At 32.1% G+C, this 15,502-nt stretch overlaps 1 protein-coding gene across 1 annotated transcript; it reads right to left on the reverse strand.

The window, feature by feature from the left end:
- Nucleotides 1-2,172: 2,172 nt before the first annotated feature.
- On the reverse strand, nt 2,173-10,320 carry LOC130450982 (uncharacterized). Its single transcript, XM_056789751.1, has 4 exons — nt 10,135-10,320; nt 9,137-9,234; nt 5,651-5,914; nt 2,173-3,689 (listed from the first exon to the last, which is right to left on the reverse strand). Exons 2-4 carry the CDS (start codon nt 9,207-9,209, stop codon nt 2,578-2,580), a joined length of 1,449 nt encoding a protein of 482 aa, XP_056645729.1. The 5' UTR covers nt 9,210-9,234; nt 10,135-10,320; the 3' UTR covers nt 2,173-2,577.
- Between the last annotated feature and the right edge of the window lie 5,182 nt (nt 10,321-15,502).

Genomic DNA, 15,502 nt, shown 5'->3' on the forward strand with positions numbered 1-15,502 from the left:
TTGATCTAGACACGAAAATTGGACGGCATTTCGGAATACCGCAAAAAGCGCTAAAAAGTTTTCATGTGCAGTAAGCTTCTCAATCATGCTTCCCCTATTTGGGATTAAAGATTCAAAACAAACAAATGTTACATCTACTTATCTCGAAATACAAAAAAAATTACTATCCGTCTATCTTGCCCTCTCAGAATAGTCTCCACAGACGCCCTACTAGTAATAGCCAATACTGTCACAATGACCTTTAAGTAGACGAAAAAAGTAGAGCAAAGAGAAAAAGCAAAGTAGCTAAGGCTACAAAGACGACATGGCTGGAAATATTGTAGGGGAGAGATAAATTCACATTGGTCACTTAATTATTACCTGACTCAGCTTACGAATAGTCACGGATGCTTTGAGCAACATTTCCATCGCTTTTCAATTAATATGGATCCATCTTGCCAATGTTGTTTTGAGTAGAAGTAGGTACAGCTGATGAAGTTAAAGAAGAACGAAGAAACATTGAATACCAGTAGAGAGGATATGGTTACGGTCTGGCGAGCGATCAAAGTAAACGAGCAATGACTGCAGGGTTAACAACCGGTAAAGGCCAAGGTCAGAGACCGGTCAAAGTCAAGTTGAGACTTGCAATTAAATGTTTAGAATATTAGTGCCATTGACCAGTTGATATCCATTCAGTTTGTATGTCTGGGAATGTGAATTTCAATAACCGGACAACCGTTCAATCCTCCGTTCGATAAAAAGTTTAATATGTGCCCAGACGTTGCCCCATTCCAAGCCGCCTAAATGACCTCCAAGCCCGATATGTGATTCGAACCATCGAATCAAATAATTCCGCTGCTAAAGAGACCCTCCTCAACCCCTGGACCAACAATATGCGGCCACTAGGTTCAAAACCCAAAAAAAGCTCCCTTATCCGCCTCTTCGACTGCTTGCAACAGCATACGAGGATCTCCCAGAAACCTACCTTAATTTCCTCGATAGTTCCCCCATATCAGTGAGATAAATTCCTACCCCCAACACATACCCTCATTGTCATACATCGTCGGAGTTGCAGGTTTTCTGCGGTTTCCCTGCAACCTGGAGAACCGATTCTCCAGACAAATGTCCGACGATAGGGAATAATACAGCCGCAGCTGTACCCGCCCGCCCCAATTAGATTAAGAAAAAACAAAAAATTAACCAAAAAATATATATAAAAAAAAAACCCCAAAAAAAAATGTAACTGCACCGCTAGAAGCAGCCCCGAGCAAACACTTCCCAACAAAATATCCCCACACCCAGCCCTGCAGAGGAAAAAATTCCTATATCAGGGCCTAATGCAAATCATAACCAAATTACCAAAAAAAAAAACCTTCCTTCCTTATTTTTCACAACGAATCTCTCTCTCTCTCTCTCTCCAAGACGTTGAACATGCAATGTACTGGGTACAATCAAATATTTTCCAGATCTTACCACCTACGTAGATATCAATTAAAATCCTGTCAGGGACAGGCTTCAGCTATGAATACCAATCGTAATATCGGTTTTCCATGAGAAAAGTAATTTGCAGTTTGTTATAAATGATGATTTACAGCGCAACAAGAGTGGTAGATGGTAGTATCACTAAATTGCACCACGCATTCGAAAATCGCGTTGCATTATATCGATTTACCCGTATAATAATCTAAATAATACAGAGTTCTTGAATGGGGTCGAAACAAAAGTTAGGAAAACATTGATCCCATCATCCATCTGTTAAAGTTAACTCCGAGATATTTGGTCTTCATGTAATCAATGAATACAGCCAAAGAAGTTATTACAGAATTGATCAATTTAGACCACATTTATAAAGACTTCAAGCATGAGATTATGAAGTAAGCGACAGTTCCAACATTTCATTTTTTTTTAGACGTAAACATCTATGAGTTAGGTCATCAATTTAACATCCCCCAACATGAGATTGTCTCTATAGATTGTGAAGAGACGTGCAGTTTTAATTATAAAAAACTGTTTAGCGTAGTCGCGAGAAGTGAATATAAATAAATTATTTATATAGGGCATTAAAAATATAAAATAAGGTAGTTTTGTATAATTTAGTGCAGTACCTATAACTGATTAGAGGTAAGAAAATATAAAGTATGTGCAATTGTGTGAGTGAAACAAATTTTTGTGGTACTAATAATATATATTGACACAAAATAAATATTAATAAATAAATTAAATAAATAATAAATATGTAAACCAACAAATATTTATAATAATTAATTAGATAAATTATTACATTATTTGTACTTAAGTGGGTAATGGAATAATGTTTGATGAACGGGATAAAAATGTATTAATTGATATCTGTACCCGATTCACTCAAAATATGAACATTTTTTCCAGCAAGAAACTATAAATATAATTTTTTGAATAAATTATTACACCCAATATTTGCTTAAAAATCGATGAAACTAAATTTTCTCAGTTTTTGCAACTTTTCTTGGCATATAATTCAGCATATGTGTTTTTTTAACATTTATATAAAAGTATTTTATATTATTATGTGAAACACTGATAATTTGAAAAGATATTGACTATACATGTCCAGCGTTTTTATGCCTTAACTTCTTCAGATTCTGTGAATGTATCTACCATGCCATCAATTACATCGTCTAAAATTTCTTTAGATTCTTCCGATACCGTTGTAGCTGCTGTCGTTTTGATTTTAACGGTGGTTATTTCTTCGGTTGAATCAGATATTTCTTCTTCTAAAACATCTCCAACAGCATCTATAACTTCTGCACTTTCTTCGGACGATTCTTCTTCCTCTCTAATAGTAGAAGCTTCCGTTTGTGGTACGTGGTTAGTATTTACTTCTACTTTTTGTGTGGTTACTAAAGTGACATCAATCTTATGTGTAGATGATTGTACTGGACTTGTGAACATGTCTGTTGGTGGTAAAAATTCGATAGTTCTATTGTTTTTATCAATATCAGTTGCCTTTAGTTCAGTAAACGTTCCGTTCTTAACTGTAGCTTCTTCTGAAGTTAATTCATTCACAACAACTATAGGAGTAGTGATAGTTTCAGTGGAGAGTTTCATAGGTTGACTAGTTGTGGTTGTTCGTAACTTTTTAATTGTTGGCGCTGTTTTCTTCGCAGTTGTTCGTGGTGTTGTACTGCTATTCATCACTTGAGGTTTGGATTTTGTACGAACTGGTTTTTTCTCTACAGGCTTGTATTGATGTTTTCTCGTGATTTTTCTAAATGGTACTTGTGTAGTTGTTGTAGACACTTTCTTTTTATTACTGTTACCATAAGTACCAGAATCTTCTTCTTCTTCTTCTTGGAAGTATTCACCAATAAAATCATCATCAAAAACGCTGTAGTCAACAGAATCGACATCGTTATCATCGTCATCTCCATCAAAATCAAAATCGTCATCATCGTCGTCGTCGTCATCATCATCATCATCGTCGTCGTCGTCGTCATCATCATTTTCATTTTCTAATGGAGGTAAAGGTTCAGGTGCTTCTAGTCTAAGACCCTTAGGGCCAAAGCGGAAACATGATACGCGAATAGCGGCTTCTATGTCATTAAGAGCACGAAGTTCGAGTCCTAGACAAGCCTTAAAGTCTTCTCCTTGGCGGCCAATATTATAAACACGGCCGCAGAATTTTGAAACTCCACCTGGTAATGGCATACAAATGGGTGGTGGTTTCCGACCTGAAAACAAAAAAAACAAAGCAGTCCTATAATATTGCTCTAACGAAACATGGTATAGGTTCCTTATTAACAGACTTCATAAGGAAATACATAATTAAAAAAACTCTTTTCTACGTACAATGAAGTATTTCATTAAAATTAAATAACCGAAAATTAACTTCCATATTGCTATAAACTTGATAATGACTACTTATTCTTGAAACTATCCATTAAAGGTAATGATAATGATTAGTCTTCAACAGAAACACGAGAAATATATTTTCAAAATAAAATATCGTAACACATTTGTGTCAATTATAATATCTAAATATTGATGTGAATGAGCAGAAATCACTAGAATAAACTTATATCATTAAGTCAAGTGAAATCATACAAAGAACAAAATTGTCAGATACTTATTCAGTAAACTGTTAGTTCGTGACGTTGTTAGAAAGCTAATTTGGTAGTAAAAAACATGTTATGAATATATTAGTTACCAATAATACCTTTAAAATTGATCGAAAAATCAATTACAACAACTGTTTTCATTACTATATTTTAAAAAAAATTGACGAGAATTCGAAAGCTGACTACTAAAATAAAAAAAAATAAAAATAAAAGATCTATTCAAAAACTTTGAATTGGAACAAGCTAAGTCGGTTATATATTTACGCAGTTCACTGTGTCGGTAGGTTGGTAGATGAATAATTTCTTTTTAAAAGTTTCTTTGGTATTTTCTGTATTTAGGTTTATATAATCGTATAGCAGAAATTTTATTTCAACTATATTGTTTTTATTGTCTAATTATTGAAGGACGAGTAAATTTTATAAATATAAATTATTAGTATTTAATTAATAAAGCCAGTTCACGTTTATCTATCCCATAAATCTTTTGATTTGGCATTATTGTCGAATTGGCAATAAATGTTACAAATGACAAGGCTGAATTTGAAAACAAAGATTTACATATTCAGCATCAACCGTCTCTTCGATCGGATTATCGACGATTTATAAAGTAACTAAATTAAGTACATTCAGCTTTTCTTTAAGTGGAAATGATCAAATAAAAAATAATGCTACCAAAAATGTTATTCCACGAATTGTTCACTGGTTTTACAAAAACGATATATCACCACAATTTATTAATATTAAATTGCAGGATGTTCCTGAATGTTTGACTCTTGCTTCTTGCGCGGTTTAGATGCTATTTGCATAAGTCTGGTCATAATCTTTCGCATGCTGTATCTTCAATCCAATCGAAATATTTTGGGATACTGTGAAAAGTCGTTCACGTAAATATATCAGTCTCCAACTTCAAGTATAGTTCGTCTTGACAACAGTTTCGAAAAATCCTAGTGAGGTTAAAACAAGATTGCAAATGGTTTGTATCCAGTTGCTGGAAAAACTGCGAAAGCTCGATAAAGTTTGAATTTGACTACCAAATAACAATTGCCCAGCTTAGATATAATATTTACTTCAAGTCAGAAATTATTTGAGTCAAAAAATTAAGTTTAGCAATTTTATCTCCAATGAAATCAGCTTTAATTATCAAATATAATTATGGTTCAAAAATGAAGGGCCTGCAGATTAGAGGTGGATGTCGGATAATTTCATGCTCCTATCTTTGATGTTGGAATGTGGAAATTCAGATGCTCCAGATTTTGTAACTCTCTAAGAGACTGTAGCACGTCTGGGTGTAGCTATGAAAAGCAGTAAAAACATGTTCACATTTTTGCAAAAACTGTAATGGTAGTAATGAAAATGTTGTTTAAACGGAAATTGGGGAAGTTTATTCTATATTTCGTTGTAGAAATTGACGATCTACAACTATCATTTGAATCGGGATGATTTTTCGATTTAAGAGACAGGTTGATTATACTATATCTAAATCAGTTTGCCCTCCTTCAAATACTTATGATTTATAATTATTTTCAAAGAATAAGTTGATATTCTCAAATATTACTATTTTAATTTTAACTTACCTTGTAATGTCGTATTGGTAAGTACTCTGTCGTTGAAACTCATCGAAATTGCCAGTTGATCTCCTTGTAAGTACTGTAATGAGGCACAGCCTGGTCCTTTTAAGTTAAGAAGTCTTATATTAAAATCTCTACAACAATTACACATTTGCTTCGCACATTTGCAAAATTTGTTGGACGCACTTTGATTCGTATTTTCATTTTGCTTATTAGTTGTACTTGTAGTAACTTTTCCAGTTACCCTTTTTTTAAATTTAGCTCTTGAATCTGAAAAAAAATAATATAAAATATTTTTAAAGTATTTATCCTTCTTCATTTTCTGTATGCTGCATAATCATCAATACATAAATAGGGAAATGTATGAGGGCAGTGCAACGAAAGTGTGACTTTTCAGAGGTTAACAACATTTTATCTACGGTGATTAATATTGTTAGTCATCTATCAAAATTAGATATAAATTTGACAAATATATTAGTTTTGATATTTCTACTGATATTAATATTTGTTTTTTTTTTTGGATATATACGGAGAAAAAAAGAATTTCGAGTGTTAATTAAGCATTATTTTTTACGTGGCAAAACAATTAAATAAACCGAGGAAAATTTATGTAAATATTATCCTAAAGGTACTCCATCCCATGGAATGATTTGTAAATGGGTCTTTTAATAATGATTATAAGAAAACAGATTTTCCAGCACGCTCGGGATTTAATGTAATTGATCCAGAAATGGTTAACAATATCCATGCCTATGAGAGTCAATCAAAAGAACTTGTGATAGCATATAAGTTAAGATTTCAACAGAACAGAAAACAAAACCATAGTCGAAGCAATAAGAAGACTTCAGCCGAGAAAAGTCTGGTCAAGAAAGCCAAAACCGTTTTTTCGACAAATAAGGTGGAGGTTACAGTATTTGTGGATTCCAGAATCATATTTTTATTTTTGATTTAGAAAAATGGCTATTGTTGTGACTGACTCCCTCGGATTTCTTATCAATGCGCTTTTATTAGTTTCACTTGCAGACTTAAATGTTTGTAACTGGCTTTTTAACGGCTACCAACCCGAAAACAAAACTGTTTTCTTACGTTGGCCGCTTCTATAACAAAGGTAACATCACCTAGCTTTAGTCAAGGGTTAGGTACAATCGATATATATCTCTACATAGTGGAGGAAAACAACACAACTCCGGAAAGTCCGCCATGTATTTATTTGTTATTTCGCACTCCCTTGATAAACGCCAAGTCCAACTGTAGTCCATCGTGTGATTTTTTATAAATGCCTATAAACTTGGGTTGGGATCTCAATGGTTTCAATTTCAGAGGAACATCAGTTCTGCACGAGTGAGATTATGCTGTATTAAATAAAATAGAGTTTGAAAATAGTGAAAAGCACGCTTTCAGAGTTACTGACAGTTAGTTACTAAAAAGTAATGAAATAAATTATAGTAACGCTTTTAGTAATAATAAAAATAAAAAATAATTCTTGGCAGAACAAAATTTCTGATGAGAAAAATAGAGATAGCTAAGATATATATAGTTGAGTTTATACATACATTGTATGAGTTAGTGTTGAAAGACCAGCAGTGAGTGAGTTAGTGGTAAGCATATTATTTTAATTCTTTATTCTAATCATTTTATATTTTTTTGTTTCAGCTTTTCATTTCCTCGTTAAAGTTCCAAGGAGTAGGCAGATGAGATATTGGAATCAACCAGGAAAAAGGGGCGAATCGTTGCGTGATTGAGACCACGGAATCGGACCACTTCTTACCAATGAACTAATAACCACCATATCCTGACCCTTCTGTTGGTCCATAAGTTAAGATGCAACCATCAGATATCAAGTTTTTATAGCAGTATACGAGGTTTGTCAAAAAATTTGAATTTTGTCCAAGAGTAATGTATCTTTTCACAATTCAGAGTAATGTTATGGAGTAAAGTTATTTTGAATTAAAAGTTATATTCAAATATGCAATTACAGTCATTTATTATGAAAATTCAGGTTTTGTGATTATTTACTAATCATTCCGTATTAATTATTCTCGCTCGATACAATTTATCTCTTTTACCTGTTAAAAATATGATAACCCTTCTATTTATTACTGTTGAACAACTTTAAAATTTACATACGTAATGAATGCATAATAATTATTTATTGTAGAATATAAAGAATATTTATTCAACAGAAACAAACATAATTAAATTTTAATTCAATGTCCTACGGCTTCGACATATCCACCTTCTCTTTGTAAACATTTAATTTTTCAATTTTGTCAAAGTCTTGTATTATTTTCCACATCATATTTGGAGTCATTTTTTGGCATTCTCCAGAAATAATCCTCTCCAAATGGTCTACATCATCAAATGGTTCTCACTGATAAACCTGCTGTTTTAAATAACCCTATAAAAAAGTTAAGTGGAATCAAATCAGCAGACCTAGGAGGCCAAAAAATATCTAAATACCTGAGAATCACCTTCCCATTAAACATATTTTCAAGGAGTACTCTAACGTTTAATGTACTATGGATGGAAGCACCGTCTTGTTGGAATGAAATTATCATACGACGGAAGGTCGTGCAAAAAATCACTTACTTGATTTTCTAATAATTGTAAGCATTGTGCGGCATTTGAGAAAGGTCGAAAAAAAAGGTCCAACTAAGTTATTTTTGTACACACCACACCACACACGTTCGCTTTAAAAGAATATTGGTTCCGAGTTTTGATTACTGTTAGACCACCAGCGACAATTTTGTGATGAGACGGTTCCGTTTGAAGAAAATGTTGCCTCATTCGAAAATATTATAGTTCTTGTAAAAAACGGGTCTCTATCCAACTTTCCTTGGATCAGAGCGCAGAATTCAAAACGAATATCGTAATCCCTTGGTAGTAACGTGTGTACAAATTGCAGTTTGTACGCATGATATTAATTACCTTTCAAAATATTTGCCACTGTATCTTTAATTACTGAAATTCCTACATTGCGTTAAATTTTATCCCGCCAGAAAAATTAATACGGAATGATTGATAAATAATCACAAAACCTGAATTTTCATAATAAATGGCTGTAATTGCATATTTGAATATAACTTTCAATTCAAAACAACTTTATAACATTTTTTTGATTTGTAAAAAATATAGATACTTTACTCTTGGACAAAATTCAAATTTTTTGACAAAACTCGTATACTGCTATAAAAAATTGATATCTGATGATTGCATTGTAACATTTGAACCATGCAGAACTTTTTATCAAGAATAACTTTTTTTCATAAAATCACTAATAAAAAAAGTTTTCCATATTGTTCCAACCTAAGTAGACACACTGTATATTAATATGAATATAAACGGATTTCTTTAATTTCTTTTATTTTTTTATCAATTTCTTAAAAGTAATAAAAAAACTAATATTAAAACAGAACAGACCTAAATCATAAATCATAAATAAATATCAATAATATTGCAATAATTGAGTGAGTGGGAAAATATTATACAAACCTATTACAGCCGATGCTGCAAATGCTACTAATATGAATATTAGTAATAATTCAAATATAAATGACAATTTCATCTTATTTCTTTTTGATAGGAGCTACCTGAAAAAAATTCACGCTTAAAACAAATATAATTGTATAAATAATGAAATAAAATTGATGTGTATATATAAAATACTATTAGAAAAAAAAGTTGTAGCAGAAATATAAAAATCTCTTTTTTTATAATAAATAATTGTTTTGAACTTCATAAATCAGTTTAACTAAGCTTAATTGTAAAAAAAGTGACCATAAACATTTTTGTACTTCTTTTTGTTACGGGGCTTCCTTCCTGTCATGTTTTATTTTGAGTTATTCAATTTTATATTGAATAGTTTGAATACCGCCAAAAATGTTGTTGATTAATATTTTGAGAAGCTTAATAAAGGAGATTCGTTTTTTCTCCTTAATTTATCTAGTTAATACAGCTTTTCTCTACCATACTACAAAGTATTAGAAGCTGCCCATTTCTATTTATTAATATGCTCTACAGGCCAAATAGACCTGGGTTATAGTATTTTTTAGGTTTTTTAGGTCTTTTCCCTATTTTGCAGTACTAATTTTGGCATCCGTTCTCTTTGTAGTCCCTCAACAACTCACCCTCTGTCCCTCAATAAAAGAGCTTATTGTAGCTTCTCCATAAAGTTTCTCGAATTCTTTATTATTTCTTCTCCTCCAGACATCGTTGGGAAATCTTGGTGCAATGTACAAATTTACGAGTATTTCTCAAATTCGTTGGTTTGCTAATACACATTTAGAAACAGTCATGTATATATCGTTTTAATGCTGATGGAGAAACCCTGATCTGGAAATTGCTTTCCAAATTTTTTTCAGCTACAAATCGCTTAGAAGGAAGATTGAGTTGTTTCTAAAAGAACTATTGGACTATTGCATCGTATAGAAGGCCAATAAATATCAAAATATTCGGGTAAAAAATATAAATTACGTGAAAACCAAAAATACCTTAATAAGCTGTGGACTAGTCCGAACAAATTCCTTTATTATTATATCAACTTAAATTTTGGTAATTATTTAGTTTAGGTTGTATATGCACGATCTTCTTGAAATTTTAGTATGTTATGGAGAAAATTATACTGATTGATTTAATGTATATACATAGGGCGCGGAAACTATATTTTCACATATTTTTTCGAGGTTGAAAATTTAGATACGTTAGGTTAGGTTAGGTTATGTTCGGGTTAGGTTAGGTTAGGTTATGTTTAGGTTAGGCTCATACTCAAAATATTGAGCGACTTCGTTTTTAAAAGAACTATTAGACCATTGCATCGCATAGAAGGTCAATAAATATCATTTATTTGTTTACAGTGATCAGTTTGGTAAATCTATGTCAAGTAAGTTTTAGAATTTTTGCAGTGAATAAAAATATATTTTTTGATTTTGCAATGTTAATGGCTATAAGGTTATAATTATTAACAAAGTTCTGGCCAATAAATTGACCATTTCAAACAACCACTGTATCATTTCAAAACTCATGTTACCATTTAGAGGTTCCCATTTTGTGTAATAAAAGACGCGGGTAGTATTAATATCGATTTATGAAAATGCATTTAAAATATGAGTGAATTATCTTTTTGCGTAGATGTTTTATTTCGGAAGATACCTTAAATGCGTACCTATCTTATAATTCCTGTTTTATCGTTCTTTCTAAAAACCTTTCAGAATTCACTTTCTAAAAGATTTTTATTTGTAATTTGTAATGCACAAGCTGCACCTAGGGTTAAAAGCTTCAGCGTTATCAGAAAATAATTACCGTTTTAATACCTATCAAAAGAGAATGAAATTAATCTGTGGACATTTAGGAATTAATTTCGTAATTTTTAATATAAAGAAGTATCTCAAACTAATGCAAGCAAATTTTTTATATAATTATGGTATGTAACCTATATCTCGTCGTTGTAAAAATAAAGAAATTAAACAAAATGTTTAAAAAAAACAATTTTGACAAAAATATGCATGATTATTTGTGCATATTACTTCGATAATTACACCAGTTGCCATAATAACAAAAAAAAATGATTTAAACTATCAATTTTTTTCTTTCAAATAATTTAAGTACTTACTAGAAATATATATATAAAAATTCTTGTGATTTCAAATAGTAGTAATCCAGTGAAAGCGCACTACTCGATAACAACTATTTCAAGACTGTTCTATGACCGTGAAAAGATTGAAGAAGTTCTTGCAGCGAAAGGGGAGGAGGGGCAATGTCGGTCATTAGGTAGGTCATCCGTATTCATGTTCATCCGGTAAAAGTACTGTTTTAATTCACAACTAATGCACGAAACTTCCAAAGTGGAGCGGAGCGTAGAGTTCTTCAAAAGACATTTTTCAGGGTACTCACTTTCCACTGCATACGTTATACATGCAAATTTTATACGTGGTATTTTGAAAATTTGAAATAAATATAAAAACAATAATTAGGAACGATGGAGACATACTACACAAACTATGAGTAGAATAAGTCCTGATTTGAAAAAATTTTCCATAATTACCGACGTATTATTTATTTAGTAAGAAAATAGAATCGTAACTATACAGAGGCCGCTTAAAAAGAATTATATCAAATTAAATCTTGGTTCCTATTAAAGATTTTTCTCAACCAAATCAAAAACGTGAAAAAGAAGTGAATTAAGAAGAAATTTTAGAATTTGAAGGTAGTGACAAAACGGAGATTCAAGTGACAGGAAGGTTAGGAAACACTAGTACAGGAAAGCTAAAATACATGAAACAAAAAAGAGTTCATACAAGGAGTATTAAAAAGTTTTTGTGATGCAAAGCTGAGAAAATGCATAATTAAGTACAAAGGAGGGTAAATTATTAACCCATTTGCGTCTAGTCTAGCATTATGGTAATAGACTATTGATCTAAGGTAAAATATTCCGTTACTTGAGCATTATTTTCACATATGGCGTTGAAGACGTTTACAAATGATTACACACATGTATTTTCAGCCGTTAAATCATTTCGCTGTTTCATATAGCACCTTGGACCTTCTTTTTTTCTTTAAAGTCCTAAAAAGCGATCGCTAACTCGGCCCCTATTAAAAAAAAATTTGGAAATCCATCAGTGCATTCATGAATTCAATGAAATATGCGTAATATCGTAAAACACAAAAATTTGACCACTTGTTTATTTCGAATATAGTTAAATCTGGAAAAGATGTTGTATAATAATCGCCGATGAGTTTATTGAATGCAAACAAGTTGCTGCAGAATGTGTGATATCGATTCGAATTTAATCTTTTGCGGAAGATAATCTTTAATGTATTCAAAATGCAAAGGTATATGAATGTCAAATAAATCAAATTTCCATAGAAATTTATTATGACCAATATATAGACGGAAATTTGGAAATGTTGAATTAATATCACATATATTAATTTGTGTGACTGGTTTTAGTGTTGTTGTCGCTTCTGTTTTTGGTGATGGTGGTGGATGCGTTGAATGAGCTGTTGGGTGTGGCGTCGTCATTTTGTATGGATAATTTACAAATTTCTGTGTTGGACCATAGGGATATTCGAGTGCCATCTTGTCATCCCCATCGAGGTTTGTAACGTTTGTCTGTTTGCTGTTGAAACGTCATTATGGTGTGACCGATTTCGTGTGCAAGCACTGAAAATAAGCTTGTTTAGTCGTCGGCATCGACTCGTACATTACCATAGAGGTTGGGATTGTGGAATTGTGGAATTTTGTTGCCATAGATTGAAGGACTTTTCAGCGACTGCAGCATATGCAGGTGATATTTGATGAAAATACCAATTTAGATTTGTTTTATTCCATTTCGACTTAACACGATACGAGTGTTCGCTATTATCATCATAGAATCTGTATTTTGAGTACCATATACAGACAAGTTATAATTCCCTTGAGAATTTCGTAAAACCTCCGTCAAATCTGTAATATCATGTTCCGATTTGGTTAAATATCCGAATCATTGGAAATATTTCACGGTGTAATTCAGATCAGTTTCCTCTGATGATGATGGTACAACTAGAGGTAGCGACGACGACAACAGGATCAGCATTCCCCAATATTCACTTCAATAATGATCATATGTATCGATTTTTCTCCATTTTATACTATAATAATTTGCAAAACCTGATCTGGTAGGGACGATATTGTAGTAAAACAACGGAAAAAATATATTCAATATATTTGTTTTATAGAGGTAAATCATTAATTACATGAATTTTGTTATAGGACAGGTACTCTCTGAGCGCTTTTCCTATTACACTATTTGCAGAAGAAATATCGCATATAACATACACCAAATCCAAAAAACTTGAAAACGTTCACTCAACATTAAATTTAGATTCTCATAGGAGGACTTCTTCATGCTTGCAAACTTTTACAAAAACTTTCTGTCATCAAAGACGGCTTTTGTTATCTGACAGAAATCACACTTTTACGTAGTACTTCCAAACCATCATTCCATTCTAGAATATTTAAGGACATTTGGGCAGGTGGTACAGTTCCAATAAATATTGACGACGATGACGATAAAATTATGGTGGGAGCAAAAGTTCTAGCAGGCCTCAAGCCACACCCAATTCCGAATCGATAAGCAACTTTGAAAATCGTATGCAATAATAACGTTCTTTTTTATTGCATTTGCTATAATTCGATGCAAATCACGGCTGTAATTCGGTTCTTCATCATCATCATTAGCAGAATAAGACCCGGAATATTTTTGACTACAGACGATATAATCTAAAACCAACCAATTTATATAATATATTCCCCTTCCTTGTCTATTTGTGGAAGACCGTCAACTCTGATTGAATCTACTTATGTATTATGTCATCCATGTCATTATATCCAACTGTTCAGCTTTTTGTCCAAGCCCAACCATTTAACATATATTTTGTTGCCTTTTCTCTTCGATATGTTTTCGATAAGATAAATGTCGGAATTTTTAGTTTTTTGTAATTATTTTTCATAGAAACCACCTCTAATTGGCGATTCAGTCATATCCTCAATCAAATAAGTTATAGGATTCGTTATTTTCACTTTCGAAATTTTGAATACATAGTTCGGTTGTGAAATTGGGAGTGTAACCTTTTTCAACAGCATGTTTCGTTTTACTTACTCGCACAATATCTCCTACATTTAATTATCTAGGTCCCGCATTTTCGAATAACTAAATTTCTTATTTAAAATCAGTTTTTCGTTGAGTGATTCACCTTGGACGGTTTACAATCAATGTTACTATATTTCGTATCATTGTGTTCCTTAATGATTTGAGGTAAAATGTCGATCCAATTGTTTTCCTCAATTAAGCTGAAATGTTTATCGAGTTTGGTTTTCAGCTTTCTAATAACTCTTTCTGCAATTGCGGTTTTCTTTGTACTAAAGGTACTATGGTGATTGATATTGTCTCTTCATCAAAGATTCAAATTTACTATTGTCCAGCTCTGTTCAATAATCTGATTGAAGATTTTTTGGTGATCTACCACCAAAATTCTCGTGTTATTTCTTAGGATGTTTTGGTCTAGAGTGAATATGAATTTCGAAAAACAGTTAATAACTACCAAAATCATTTTGAATCCTTTATCATGTCAAGCATAAGGTCTCATCTCAGCTAAATCTACTTGCAACAAGTCATAAAGACCTTTGGTTATTGTATTGAAGGTAAATTGTTTACCTTCAGTCTCTGAAGACAATAACTGGTCAGATAGTGTAACGATGATTTTTGGTGTAATGGCGGTGTAAACAGTGTATTCAGTATGAATATCACCAACGGTTCCAGAAATTCCAAATAAGTTGAAATTAATGCGTTAATCTCGCAAAGTCCACTGATCTTTTTCAACATCATATTTTGGAATGTACATATAATCGATTTGTGAATCTCCTTTTACAAAATCTGTGACATATTGACGGCTCATTGCAGGATATTGTTCCATGTATTCGGTTACAGTTCGTGGAAAGAAATACCACCATCACTATCATCATCATCCATAAATACCGAATACTTGAATTCGCTTCCTTTGTCTGCAAGAATATCAGGACTACGTTGTTGTTGTTGTTTTTGTTCTTGTTTCATAACCTTCTTTTCGGTTGTTATTGTTTCGCAATTTCCTTGGAATTATTCATTGTCATCGTCGTCATTATCAATTGTTTGAGTGGAGTAGATATAGGTTTGAACAGTCTATTTAGAGTCTCATCCTGCTCAGATTTGTCTAATTTCATAGACAAGTATTTTTTTCTGCTAACTCGTTTCAGCTCTGGCAATTTTTCGCTTATGAATAGTGTTTATATCGGACGACATCGTGACCTGAACATTTTTTATATACATATCCCTTGCGATATCA

The sequence above is a fragment of the Diorhabda sublineata genome, chromosome X (genome assembly GCF_026230105.1).
Source record: "Diorhabda sublineata isolate icDioSubl1.1 chromosome X, icDioSubl1.1, whole genome shotgun sequence".
NCBI lineage: Eukaryota > Metazoa > Arthropoda > Insecta > Coleoptera > Chrysomelidae > Diorhabda > Diorhabda sublineata.